The sequence below is a fragment of the Manacus vitellinus genome, unplaced genomic scaffold (assembly GCF_001715985.3).
Source record: "Manacus vitellinus isolate BGI_N305 unplaced genomic scaffold, ASM171598v3 scaffold_0_pilon, whole genome shotgun sequence".
Lineage (NCBI taxonomy): Eukaryota > Metazoa > Chordata > Aves > Passeriformes > Pipridae > Manacus > Manacus vitellinus.
In genome coordinates this window covers 19,926,443-19,940,722 of record NW_021938789.1, presented here as the reverse complement: position 1 = coordinate 19,940,722, position 14,280 = coordinate 19,926,443, and the positions used below count along the sequence as shown (strand labels likewise).

At 36.3% G+C, this 14,280-nt stretch overlaps 1 protein-coding gene across 3 annotated transcripts in view; it reads left to right on the top strand.

Moving 5' to 3' along the window:
- GABRG1 (gamma-aminobutyric acid type A receptor gamma1 subunit) overlaps window positions 1-14,027 on the top strand; it is a 54,096-nt gene extending 40,069 nt beyond the window's left edge. The window contains exons 5-10 of one of the 3 annotated variants that reach the window (XR_003915746.1): window positions 1,896-1,978; window positions 3,214-3,351; window positions 3,471-3,623; window positions 6,709-6,920; window positions 11,144-11,260; window positions 11,834-11,933. Coding sequence is in view for 2 of the 3 variants with exons in the window: in XM_029959408.1 (XP_029815268.1) it covers window positions 1,896-1,978; window positions 3,214-3,351; window positions 3,471-3,623; window positions 6,709-6,920; window positions 11,834-12,112 (865 nt within the window). In the remaining variant the exon portion in view is untranslated. Of the gene's footprint in view, window positions 1-1,895; window positions 1,979-3,213; window positions 3,352-3,470; window positions 3,624-6,708; window positions 6,921-11,143; window positions 11,435-11,833 lie in introns of those variants that run through there. The other 2 variants (XM_029959408.1, XM_029959410.1) reach the window with 2 other exon arrangements.
- The last annotated feature ends 253 nt before the right edge of the window (window positions 14,028-14,280 follow it).

Below are 14,280 nucleotides of genomic sequence, written 5' to 3'. Positions count from 1 at the left end.
TGCAGGCTAGTTGTGTTGTATGAACAATTTATAAAACTCTTCTCTATCAGATGTAAGAAGAATTAGAATGTTTTAAAAGGATTCTCTTCAATGAATTTTTTTTGTGGTATGATTCATTTGGAGGCATACAGACATCTCTGAAGGGCACTTTTTAAATGGTTTATTAAGCTGATGTTTATAAAAGTCTCTAGAGAGCCTCTTCTGTTGACATGCTATGTTTTTTACCTTTCTCTAGCTGGCATTTGTAGAGTCATACTTGGACTTTATCCTTCCATTGTCTATTCAGTTTCAATGTACAATTTCTTCTAAAGAGGTTCAAAGTAACACAAAGCAATAAATAAATGCAAGCAATAAAGTCCTGCGAGCCCTCACAGAGCAATAGGTTAGAATCACTGTGTTAGAGTATGAGCTATAAAGCACAACGAGCTTGTGACAAAACAGCTGAACAGGTTTTCACCCAGCACTGCAACATGCAAACATCTGTATAGGTGAGGATATGTCCTGAATTTTGCCTAAGGCAGAACAACACTGAGAGGTTCATATGTTGCTTATTGAAGGAACTTTAACATGATCTGACAGTGCTCCAGGTTTGTGGGCTCCCCTTTTTTTCCTTATTGGTAATTCAGAGAGCAGACGTGGTCAATCTGTTAATCAGCCTTACTGAATCTCCTCTGAGGGTAGCCCTTGGTCTGTCCATTGCACACATCAATGATTCCATATTAGTTTTGTTGCTTTTAATAGGGGGCTGGGCTTGTTTTCTTTTTGTTTGAGTGTTTGACTATCCAAAGGTTGAAAATGGAAAACAAAGGCAATAAATGCATATATCATAGTTGGAAAATTTGAAAAGCATCTTCGGAGCAATGCAAGTATTTTGCGTAGAAATGTAAGGGACAGTTTTTCTTCTCTCCCCCCGCCCAGTGTATGCTAAGAAATACACTTTCCCCTATAAATCTCTTTTGGTCAGGTCCTAGTGGCACTTTCTGTAGAATAAATACTTTGTTCAGAGACTTTCAAAGTTTTCTGGCAGTATGTCACAGAATCTTCCTTTTCCCATCCCTTCTTATCTAATATATAAGCATTATGTTAATTTTTAAAGTTCATTTTAGAAGATATTCTGAATTTCTACATAGTCTTACCAACAAAGAAGGAGGTATTTGAAATGCAAAGCAGTCAGTTTGGAGTCTAGTACCTTACTTCAGCTTCCTAGTGAAAGGTAGCGGAGCTGGATTTTGCACTGATTGTTTGGAAGTCCTACAGAAATCTGTGATAGTATTTTCAAAAGCAGCAAGTGATTCAGTTGACACAATCATGAGTCCTAAACCACCTCTAAAATGTTTATAAGTTGTGATTGAATGCCTTAGACATTAAATGAGTAGAACAATCAAGTCTGCTCTTTCCTGTCTATACTACTATCTTCGCCAGAGCTGCTTCCGTGAGTATAGAGCAAGCTCAAGAGTGTCCCCACCTTTTTTTCTCTTATGTGTAGCCACCAGATACAATGATGCCAAATACAATTTGACTCCACAAATGCATTCTACAGAAACTTTATTTGCTATCATAAACTCCCATCCTTCTGCTGTCTTCAGACCCTCCTTTTTATCCCCTATTTCTGGTAGAGCAGAGAGCTGCCCCCAAATCAACTGAAAATTTTGAAATGGCTTGAAATACCAGTTGAAACAACACAGATCCTTAGGTTGCATGTGACAATAGTTCTTGTTATTTTGTTCTTTGGTGATGATGCTGGATGTGTTTTTGTTGATACACAGTAAGCTATTCATAACATCCATTAATTGGCAAAATTTATTTCTGTTCATGTTCTTTACTATGTAGTCTGAAGTATCTGAATGCTTGAATATAACCTTTTTTCTTTTTTTACTCCTTCCTTCTCTAACTAGGCTGACAATTAATGCTGAATGTTATCTTCAGCTTCATAATTTTCCTATGGATGAACACTCCTGTCCTCTGGAGTTTTCAAGCTGTAGGTGGTAAAACACTTTTTTCTCTTTACATTCAGGCTTTAAATTTCCTTAAATTCTGGCATCAGGAGAGCAAATATTTACTTTTTAAAGCCTTGCAATGAAGGAAAGAACTGATCCATTCATGTTTTGGTTAGATTTATTGCATTATTTAATGCAAGAATGAAGGAGTTGAATCACAAGCACTTTGTGCAACTTTAAAAATAGTCGTATTGCTTAGGAGTCTGATGCAATGCCCATTCCAGTTAATGGAAAAGCATCACACTGGAAGAACTTTATTTTTTTTACCTGCAAGATTTGATAATGTTGAATTACTTCCATGTGGTATACTTAAAAGGAAAAATAAGATCTCTCTTCTTCAACCTGCTCCTGTAAATGCTTAATTAGTATAAGAAGTCCTTCTCCTTTCAGTGAGACTTATTTTATGTGAGCTAGAAACATAACTTTCAGGCTCCATTTATTTGATATAAACTATATTTTAAAAAAATTCCCAAGGGAATTGTGCTATTAAAATCATAGAATCCCTAAGGTTGGATAAGACCTCCAGGATCATCAAGTCCAACCTTTGACCAAACACCACCATGTCAACTACACCACAGCACTAAGTGCCACATCCAGTAGTTTCTTGAACGCCTCCAGGAATGGTGACTCTACTACCTCCCTGAGCAACCTGTTCCAGTGCTTAACCACCTTCTCAGTGAAGAAATTCTTCCTGATACCCAGCCCTAACCTCCCCTGATGCAGCTTGAGGCCACTTCCTCTTGTTCTACACTAGTTGCCTGTGAGAAGGGGCTGACCTCCACCTTGCTACAACTTCTTTTCTGGAGGTCTTACCTGAGCCATCAGTAGGAATTTTGTCAAATTATATACTAAAAGTGTCAGTCCTTTTAAGCTCTTTCTGATCATTTAATGGTAATGTAAATTGCATTTGTGTATTAATTTATAACGATGATTCTGAGCCAAGTTTTCATATCGGAGTTCAAGAATATCATGTAGATATTTCCAAAATATTTGTATTTACATAGTTGTTTATCTATCATACATTTAGCTAGGTTTAAAACTGAGGCCAGATATTTTGTTGTTAAATTTTAAGTGTATCAGGTGGACTACAGATTGTCTTTGTCTCTAATCACTTTACGTGTAGCCCTGGTTTAGTTTATAAGTAACTTCAGATATCACAAAACATGCTTGGGTACATTCTGTGGCTGAATGTTTGATTTGTTTTGTTTTGTTCCAGATGGATATCCCAGAAATGAAATTGAATACAAATGGAAGAAAACCTCTGTGGAAGTGGCAGATCCAAAATACTGGAGATTGTATCAGTTTGCATTTGTAGGGTTACGAAACACAACTGAAATTTCTCATACCTTGTCTGGTAAGGCAAAGTGTTGTTTTGTTTTGTGCCAGATCTGTATAGAACAAGATCAGCAGACCAAGATACAACTGAAAACCATATTAAATATAATGTAAATATTTTTTATTTTTCATTTTTAGGTGATTATATTATTATGACAATCTTCTTTGATCTCAGCAGACGTATGGGATATTTTACTATTCAGACATACATTCCTTGTATACTCACAGTTGTTCTTTCATGGGTGTCATTTTGGATCAATAAGGATGCAGTTCCTGCAAGGACTTCTCTGGGTAAGAATGTCTTTTTTTCAGCCTTGAAGGGTCTGGTACTCCCCAAAAATACAAATCTGCAGCATGGAGTAAATCAACCACAGCTTATTCCCCTTCAGATTGTGACTGTTGGTCACTCTTTTTCTTGAACTGCAAGGTTGGGAGTAGAAGAATCCTACTATGGCTGCAGAGCAGGGCTTAAGGAGGGAATGTTGAAGAAGGAAAATCCTTATCCAAGCCCTGTGGATCTGCTGTTGTTCACATAAATACTTTTTTTTCTCCTTCATGTTCTTTTTGTCACCTCCAGGGACTGCAATGTGGCAATTATTAGTCTGACAAGTATGACTTCACTTAGCATCATGGAACAAATGATGTCATTACTACAGGAGTGTAAATTGTGAAGATATGGTTTTGGTGGTTTTTCTTTATTTTTTGTTGGTGTTTTTGTGTTGTTTTTGTTGATGATGGTTTAATAATAGAAAGGATTCAGTTATTCTTTCAAGTCCAGGATAGGACAGAAAATTTGCAACTAGACTTGCAGTTAAGCCTATAACACATAAAAACTGACTCACTGTCCTGCTTTTACTACAGACAGTACTGAAGTGTGTTGCAAATTCCAGTGTAGAGACACTTCTGTGTTCCTGTCATCTTGGCTGACCTGCTTAGCATGGTGTCAGCCTCCTGAGTTTGACCGTTTAGGATTCCTGTGCAGCCTTAGAGAAAAGTTTTAGTCCCCACATAAAGCATGATAGACATGGTGCATGGAGTGCACAGGATGTACATTAGCAACTTTGAGTTTAGAAGTGACAGATGCTTATAGTAAAACTGGTGACAGCAGTATGTCCTATTTTGGGAGAAAGATCAAGAGCTGAGAGTGTATCTTAGGAAGTGAGAGATGTGAGTTAATTTTTCATCATTATTATGCATTATATCATTATTCATTTAGCATTGTGAACACACAATTCACACCTTATAGGATCATTTACTACCAGAAAGGTGAGTCCAGGCTTTAACTCCCTGCCTTTCCCACTGAAAATGGATCACCTGCAAGCCTGCAAGATTAATGAGTCAAGAAAGAAAGTAAGCAGAAATGAGCATGGCTCAGTAGCCTAATGAAAAGGTGAGGGGAGAAAATCTAAGTCTTGGATCCTAACTTTGTTATTCAGAAGTGCTGCAAAGTATAGTGAAGAGACCCCAAAGTTTTAAATAAATAAGTGAAACTAACTTTTGGTAGTTTTAGACCTTGATGTAGAAATCTCTTATCAGATTTCTTTGACTAACTAATCATTGGACATCATTGTGGGTTCTGACTAGCTAGAAGACACTACGTATAACAGGAAAAACTGTTGTACTGGTATCCTGCTAGTTCTGTATCCAGTTTGTTCTTTTTACAGAGTACTTTTTATATGCCATGAACCTAGAAAATTTGCCTTTGATATCACGGTTTAGCTGAAGTTTTCAAGCTCTCACTTCAGCAGTACTATACTTCATCTACTTGAGATGAACTACAAACGTTTGCAATGTCTTATTTACAGCTCCCTGCAGGTAACTCTGAGCTCCTTCTGTGTGAACATGCAAAAGTTTGACAGATTGTAGGATGACTTTTCTTGCGTGCAAATGTTCTGGTGAAGGAGAAAAAGAGTACTTGTCAAATAGACACAATTTTATAGAAAAAGACTGAGAAATTAAGACAAGAAAGGCAAAACTAAGCAAGATCTGTTGTGCTATTGAAGGTTTACTCTCTGTGACAGCCCCCATATATGCCTTTCACATAGCAGAGTGGACTGGGAAAATCCACATCTCTTTTTGTCTTCTCTGAAGAGAAGTTGGTAATAGGGTATGGTGGGTGTGACTTTTCCCCTGGATGCTGTGCTGGGGTCTGGCACAGTGAAAAGGCTTGGGCCTTTTTCTTCCATATATGTTGAAAGATCCTGGCAGATTGTGGTTTCCCAAAGCTAAGGATTTGGGATGATTAAAGGTATTTAGGTATTTAAACACATAGAGAAATGCCTAATTGATTTCCAAAGTATCTAGTGGGAGTGAAGCACTTTTGAAGAACTCTGTGGTTATCTGTTTGCCCTTTTAGGCATGTAATTTCACTGGGAAATCTGTTGCAAAATCACTACTGCCTTCCTGCTGCAGGAGTAGCGACCACAGCGACCACTGATTCCGTGCTTTGATTTATAAGCCGTAGACAGCCATAGACTGGTGTAATGCATTATTTTTTAATTAACCTGTGCATTTAAATAACAAATTTGTGTGTTCAAGTATTGCTCTCCAAAGGAAAGGTCACATCCTAATTTTGGACTATTATGAAAAAGGCTTTGCATTTGTCTGAAAAAACAAATATAAGAAGACAGTGTTAACACCTTATAAATGCTAAACCAGTGAAGAGTGGCATAGTCGAGATTTTGAACATATTGTTATTAAAGCTAGCTGGTTCTTTTAATTAACTTGTATGTAAGTGAATGAAGGAAAACATTTTCTATTACTTAAGACAGAGTATTGAAAACATATCTATTAACTTAGAGTATGATACCAGAAAGGCCATGAAGATCATCTAATTTTATCTACTACATGTCAGAAGCAAATTGAAAACATTTTTCATTTTTCTTATGTTTACCAGTAGTTTGAAATCATTAAAAATTAATGCACCTTTTTTCTGAATGCATCCTTTTTTACCTTTTAAGCTTTCAAAAGCTAGAGTTCTTTCTTGTGTTTGTAAAATATGTGCTTATTTGTACCTGTTTTTCTATTGTATTTGTTTTATATGTACATTTTATGACAGATTTATAAAATTGCACAAACTTTCTCAATATCACTGTTTATTCAGTGTATGTCAAACATAGAAGGGATTTAAAGGGAAGGTGAAATGTACTGCCTTCTCTATGATCCCATGGTGGCTGTTGGATCCATAGGGATGGCTTCTTGCAATAGTATCGTTTCATGTAGGTGTAATCAGTGATGAACCCTGCCGTGGCTCAGTTCCTATATGCCTCATCAATGAATTAAGGGCTAATTTAATGATTTTTTTTCTTACACTATGATTGGATTACTTATACATTTCCTCTTCCTGCTTTTTTTTCTCTCTTTCTTTCTCAAACAGGCATCACAACGGTGCTGACCATGACAACACTGAGTACAATTGCCAGAAAGTCACTCCCAAAGGTTTCCTATGTGACAGCAATGGACCTTTTTGTCTCAGTTTGTTTCATTTTTGTGTTTGCTGCCTTGATGGAATATGGCACCTTGCATTACTTTACCAGCAATAGAAAAGGGGACAAAGGAAAACAAAAGAAGGCAAAATCTAAGCCATCAGTAAGTTTAGTTGAAAAAAAAAAAAGAAATGCAGAATACTTCTTGTTGCAGCATTCATTTTGGAGAGACTGGTTCTTGAGTAGAAAAGCTAAAGTTCAAAGATAATTAACACTAATATTTATTTTGTAATTTTTTTGCAGTTGGGGGTTTGTACTTATTTTCTGTAAATACTACTAATGAGCAAGAGTTTTAAAACATTTCACTCTTATGTGAATGAGAACACATCAACCTAAGATGGAGAGTGGTTTGATATAATACTCCATGCCCTTGTTGCTTCTAGGGCTGCCCATGGGGCTTGTGCCCAGGGAGATGGTTCTGTCTGGGCACAGAGCTTCTAAAAACAGCACCTGGCAATGAACCAGAGAAAAGACTGTAGCAGTAAAGATAATGTAAATGGACTGAAGGTGTGAGGATTTCTTTGGATCTGCATCACCTAACTTGGGTCTTAGAAAGGTTTGCAAAGGAAAAAATGCTTATTATTGGTCAGTATTCTGGCTTCCTTCCACTAGAGAAATTCTACCTTAACTCTTTTAAAAATTTGCTTCCATGTTTCTTCCTGGTTAAATGAACTTTCTGCTTTTACACGTTGATGTTCATATGGTGTAAATCCCCACATGTCTCAGGATCAAGCATTATTCAGTTTTAAGAGGCTTTCTGTTTCTGCAGTAAGAATACTGGAATTTCCAAAGAATCTCTTGACAGGACCTAGTACAGATATTTAAAGGTAGTCTTTAAACTAAGAAAGCATGGAGATAAGTCCATTACATAGCTTATCCATTTGAACATTAGTCTTATTATCTGAGGATTGATTGTAGTCATTTTACAGAGAGAATAAGAACAAGGACAATGTTGTAAATCCCCCTTCCAGATCATTTCCATCAAAGCAAGCAGGAGCATAGATGAATCATAATGCTAGTTGTCTTTTCTGGATGAAGGCTGAATACCACCTGTGTAAGATGAAACAGAAATTGATATGAAATTGCAGAAGCCCGGATATAGAAATACAAAACTCCTATTATGCTATATCCATTCTGCAACTCCTGTCAGGAAGAACTGGTGCACCCATTCTGAAAAGCACTGTTGTGGGAAACTCTTATGGATGCACTGAGGGGCTGCTAGGGCTTAATGCCAGGGAAATGAGAGCCCTTAGGTTTCATATGGTGAGCTGATCAAAGTGGATTAGCTGTGTTTTTAGGACAAGGCTACTGGTGAAGGGTTAGTACTGCCCTGTGCTACCTTGTTCAGACATTGCTGTGATCCTCAGGGAATCCAGCACAGACAAGAGAACAGGAAAATGGAAACCTCAAACCTCCTTCCTGTTAGTGGTACAAACAAATGTGAGCACAATGGAAGGGGCAGAACAGAGGCTTTGGCAAGGGCCGCAGCTGAGCAATGATGGTAAAAGGTAACAGAGGCTGAAGAATGTGGGGGCTTCCCAGCGTTAGCACAGCAGATTCAGTTTCAGGTTGCTGTTGCCATGAGGTCTCAACAACACTCAGTGAACACAATGCTGAATAGGTCTACTTTCAGCATGCACAACACAGAGAAGAGGAAGATGGGAGGAAGTATTGGTTTACCCAAATCAGGGAGATATTAAAGATCAGCTGCTGACAAATCAAAAGACTTTGAAGTAATTTGCAAGTGCACTCATTTGAATGGAGTAATGACACTTTCCAGAATCTGTTCACACATCAACCATTAGTGCAGTAATCTGCCAAGTGCTTTGATATTTCCAGTGCATATGAAAATTTAAAATGTAGAATTATGATGAGATAGAAACTATGAAATTTATTGAATTAATAGCTGGAATTTGAACTAGGACTAAAATTAGCAATATAATGCTCAAAATATTGTTTAGTTGTGGTTTACTGGGTTCTTAAAGCATGATTTTTATTTCTAAGTATTTGAAAAAAAATCTTTTCACACAGAATACTTTAAACATGTTCCAGCATGTTATGGCTATGAGACCATACTAGATACAGAAATTACGCTAAAAAAAGAAAGAATTAAAGTTAATATACTTAGATGCAAGGATTCTAATTTGGTAAATAGGGGGGTTTTGGTGATGTTTTATAAAAAACCATAAAATTTCTTGTTACAAATAAAACAAATAAAGAAGCCCGTCTGATTAGTTAATGAGAAGTCATACAATTACAAATCCTTTACTTATTTCATCCCCCTTTACTTTTGTCAAAGACTTCTATTAATTCTTTTTCTCTTGTAGTTTTGGGTTTGTAAGTCAAAGAAACAATTTAATTTAAAAAGTCCATTTAATTTCTTTTGAAAAGTTCTCATTTACAGGTGTTTTTTGCTTGGAAAACTTGCCTTGTGTAGATCTTCTATTTCTACTGCAAAATGCAATAATAGCCTATTATTATAGGAACTAATGCCAATAAGGCACAATAAATGATCTTGTGAAAAAAATGGTGAGATTTTACAAATGATTACAGCAGTTTTATCTTAGAACATATGTGTTGGCATCATTCAAGAAAGGTAGTGTGAATTGGCTTATGCAAATTCACATTAGTAAAGATAATGAGTTTGGGCAGGAAAGATTAAACTTAATTAGTTGTGGATCTTGTTCTGATCATCATTTCAGCTGAAGTGAATGCATCACCTTAGCTGATCTCCACAGACAATAGCTTTCTTTTGTACATTTATTAGTGTTAATGCAGAATAATTGTGGTTTGATCCTATCAGAATGGATTATAAATTCTTGCCATGATACATGATGTTTTATCTACAATGTCAGGAGGCATGTACATAAAAAATCAGCATGTATTACTGTATCTACATACTGTGGGTGTTTTGTTGGTTTTTTTTTTTAAGTCTCTGCCAATAGATATAGAGTCATTTTCTTGTGAGGTCTTTTTTCTTCTTTTCACTCACATTGCCTCTTCCTTACATGCATTTTATATATTTCCTCTAGGTAGTTAAGCCTATAACATGACCATGTCTGTCAATCTCAAGCTACCTCTTCAAACCTGTAATTCAGTAGCCACCTTCAGTCTGTGCAGGTGACATGAGCAATGAAAAGCAGTACTGTAATTTTTTCCTTCTCCCATGGTGTTTCTGAGTTGGGGATTCCTGTTTTACCCCAGCTGCAGAAACAACTCATGCCATGAATCTTACATGGGCAGAACAAACAGTCAAAAAATTCTTGTAATGCCAGAGTAGGTGTGAATCAGAAATAAGCATCTTTCCCTATTTGTCTTCAATAGAATAATAATTTTTTTCAGTAAAAAAAAATTCAACTTACTTTTTATGTTTTATAAAAGTAAACCCTGTTTGCAATACCTAAAATTAGGATAGAAGTATGTAACTCCTGTTTGTTAGTATTGTCAGTATTTTATCATAACTGAAAAGAATAATGAGGTCCTTTAGGATGATAATTAGCTCCCTAGGTCATCATGTCTAATAAGTATTGAAGCAGCAGTCTGTGTGAAATTTTCTCTGGTAAAGACACTTATTAAATAATGCTGTTTGAAAACGTGGTGGATACTGCACTGCATTAACATCATCCCTTGGGATGCTGGGTAAAATGCCCATGCAGTAATAGAATGCCTCCTTAACAATGTATAGAGATCTGTGTACTGCCCAAAGCAATTCTCATGAAGTGGGACAGCAGATATGAAGTGTATAAAGAAGCTAAATTATGTGGCTTCCCACTTTTCATATTTTTTCATAGATTTGCATTGCCTATCGTGTAATTGGTTAAGAGAACTTATTCTTTACACTTAAATACCCAGTTAGATCTTATCACTGCATCCTTTCCTGCTGTATTTATTCCTTACATGACAAAATATGAAGATGGTAGAAAAGAGAAAGACAGGGTAAGTGTAATGTTATTGTAACCCCTCTCTTTGGTCTGAAGATTTTAGAAGACATACCAAAGATGGGGCAGGGAAAGGGGGAGGAAAGTTGAAAGGAAGAGGATTATGGAGTAGCTTGAAAAGGCCAAGAGATTTAGAAAGAGGAAAGAAAAGGATAGAGAAAGAGAATGTCTTCTGAAACATTCAGGAAAACACGGATGATAAGTAAAGGACTGTGTAGAAACAAAATAATAAAAGAGGAAAGGAGGATTGTGTTAGTGGATGTAAAAGGAAGATGGAAAGGCAAAAGTCACAAGAAAGGGAATAGCAAACACTGTATGTACTTGGTAATAAGGCACTCAGATTTTTTTCTATGAGAATTATTAACATCTATTACACTGTTTTTGTCAGATTGCAAGAGGGTTGTTGTGCCCACAGAAAAATGAAAGTAAGAATTAAGAGCTGAACTAATCAGTTTCAGTGACTTGAGTGACATTCTCTTAAGGACTTGTGTCTTGGATTATAAAGGTAGGGGAATATTGTTTAAGGATGTAACATCAGAGGATTAGATGACATAGCCTTATGTGTTTCAGTCTGTTAAACTTCACCACTGGTGCTGTGCCTATCTCATTAGCTTTTTTCTGTTTTTGAAAATGTAGTTTCCAGAAACATATCCAGTCTCATTCCAAACGTTCCAAATGATAGGAGAACCATCATTCCTTTGGTAGCGATGATTATAGATAGCTTGTGGACGTGTGACCCAATTGTCAAGCAGTGACTGACTTAAAAATGTTTGTCTGTGTTGTATAGATGGGATCAACTAACTCTGTCTATGTAACTAATTATCTACTATTCCCAAATTACAGCACAACCCAGTTTTCACTGTGGTGGGTGAAAATCATTCATGATCTTTTGCCTTCATGAGCTAATTATATACAGCAGTTCATAATTTGCTGTTTTCTTTAATACTAGAATTTCTGTATATTAGAATTTCTGTATATTGTACTGAGCATGATTATGATGCTGTGGAAAGCCTATGGAATTATTTAATATGAGGATAAAAATGCACAAAACTGTATTTTTCTTTTTTTTTTCCTTAAGAAACCACCTGCAATCGCTGTTCGACCTGGATCAACACTAATTCCAATTAATAACATTAATCATCTCCCTGAACGTGATGATGATTATGGATATGAGTGCCTTGAAGGAAAAGACTGTGCTAGCTTCTTTTGTTGTTTTGAAGACTGCCGCACAGGATCTTGGCGAGAAGGAAGAATACACATCCGTATTGCAAAAATTGACTCCTATTCTCGAATATTCTTTCCTACTGCCTTTGCATTATTCAATCTTGTTTATTGGATTGGCTATCTTTATCTATAAATTTCAGATTTGACAAACTCAGAAAAAAAATTCTAATTGAATAGTCATTAATACTTTTAACTGAGCAATCAAAGATTACAGTTGGTCCAAAATTACTTAAATTGTAATGCTTTAAAAATTCGAAACAATGAGAGGAAATATGATGACGTAGTCTCCCTCTTGTGATCAACTATAGAACTGATAGTGGTATTTTGAAGAGAAAATTTAAAAATAAGATTTATCTTTCCTTAACACACATACACACAGTTTTTTCCAGCTATAAGAAAATGCGGAGTCAAGAGGCTATGTTATTTAACTGGACAGTTCTACATAAGCTTTCAGTTTTAATCCTTAACGATAATGTAGAAGGATTTTTGTAGCATCTCTTACACCTTTACAAAGAAAGCCTTAATAAAGTGGGATTAGTTAGTCTCATCCATTTCATCCATAAGGTGATGATTTTATTAATCCCTGATTTTAAAAAGTTGAAATGTAACATTTCCCTTTTCAATCTGCAGTATTTTAAAAAGCGTGATTAAGTCATAATTAATCAATTCAGATTTATACAGAATGCAAATGTTAGAGCAGCAAGAAATGGATATATCAAAACACCCAAGGGTAATTCTGAGCTTGTCTTATCCTGACTGTTGATAGAGGCTTTTGGCTTTCAGCCTTAGATTACGTTTATGTCTGTGCTTAATCTCCTGTTTCTTCACTGTTGTGAGTTCCCGGAAGTTGTCCAAGAGGGCTACAACTTTCAAAAATTCTTACCCAGCTGCCATTGCTTGCTGATTTAATGGAAAACAGACTGGTGTTGGCTGAGATTCTGAGCATTAAACACAACACTCTTCACATCCTCTCATTTGTCTGATTCATACTCAGCGCCAGAGAAAAATGCGTACCTCTACTCTTGGCAGAATTTGTATCAGCAGAGTTTGGAAAACCTGTAACAGCGTTGTAGTCACTGTACTCAAAGCCACTGTGTTAAATCTCCAGTCTTGAGAGTGTAGTGTGTGATCTGCTCCACTGTGCATATAGTATGATTCTGTTTGTTACTGCATATGCTGCTCACTGAGCCAAAGCCAAGTGGTATTAATTTACTGAGCCTGTGGTATGGATTGCTGGGTAATTACCTTCTTGGTATTAGTTTGTTTCTAATGGATAAGTCATGTTATGGAGAGGGAGTTAAAATATCCTTATTCATTGTAGATCCTTCTCCATTGATGCATCCCCCCAAAAAATCATAGGACCAGTTCTTCATCCTTTCTGTGGCCAGAGCTTTTCATCACTTTGGTAGCAATTCTTCAGTAGTAGCCTTTCTGGACTGCCTTCTCTGTGTTGACTGTTGCTGACTGGCAGCATTTGGTATCTCATTTCTATTTCTAAATCCATTGTCTTCATTATGGAAAAGTGCAGTCTTTCCTCCATTCTCGAAAAGAAACCAGTCTCAAGTGAGCTTGCAAAAATCACTGTAAAATGAAGATATGCATTAACTAAAAGTCAGCATTACACCGAAGACCTTACAGATCTTTAAAGAGGATTAATGGGATTAGCATTTGGCTGTAGGTAAGGATTTTCAGTACTAAAGATAAAGACATGATTAATAGCTAAGAATAGAAAATGTTACATGAAAAGCCCACTCCCAATATTTCTGTTAAATGTGCTCCCTCCTCTGAATTTCTCAGAAAAGATTAATGTATATTTATATTTTAGTTTGTACCAGGCATAATAAGATATGATATGCAATACGCATTTCAGAGGAAATGCTACTGTTGTGTTCGACCCCAAAGTGTAATAGAAAATGCAAGACTGTGCAGTCATATTGAAAAGAAGTATGAAAGAAGATCCAATTTTAATGAAAAATTTATTTCAGTATTTAGCTGATGAAATATAGGAGTGGTTGAGAGAATCTGAAGGCCCACTCTCAAGGATGGCTGACATTGTTTGTTGTGTGACCTTTCCAAGTACCAACTTCTGACTGGTAGACTAAGCATAGCAATGTGGCATGATTATCAGCTCTGATTTGCTATAATTTATTGGTTTTTAGAGTCTCACTTTCAGAAAATGTTCAGTCCAATGGAAACATGTCAGTTTTAATTCCATAATGTAATTTGATGCTTTTTGACAGCACATTAAACACATTCTTCTGTAGGAGGTATGAAGGTGGCGTCAGTAGCACGTTGGATGTG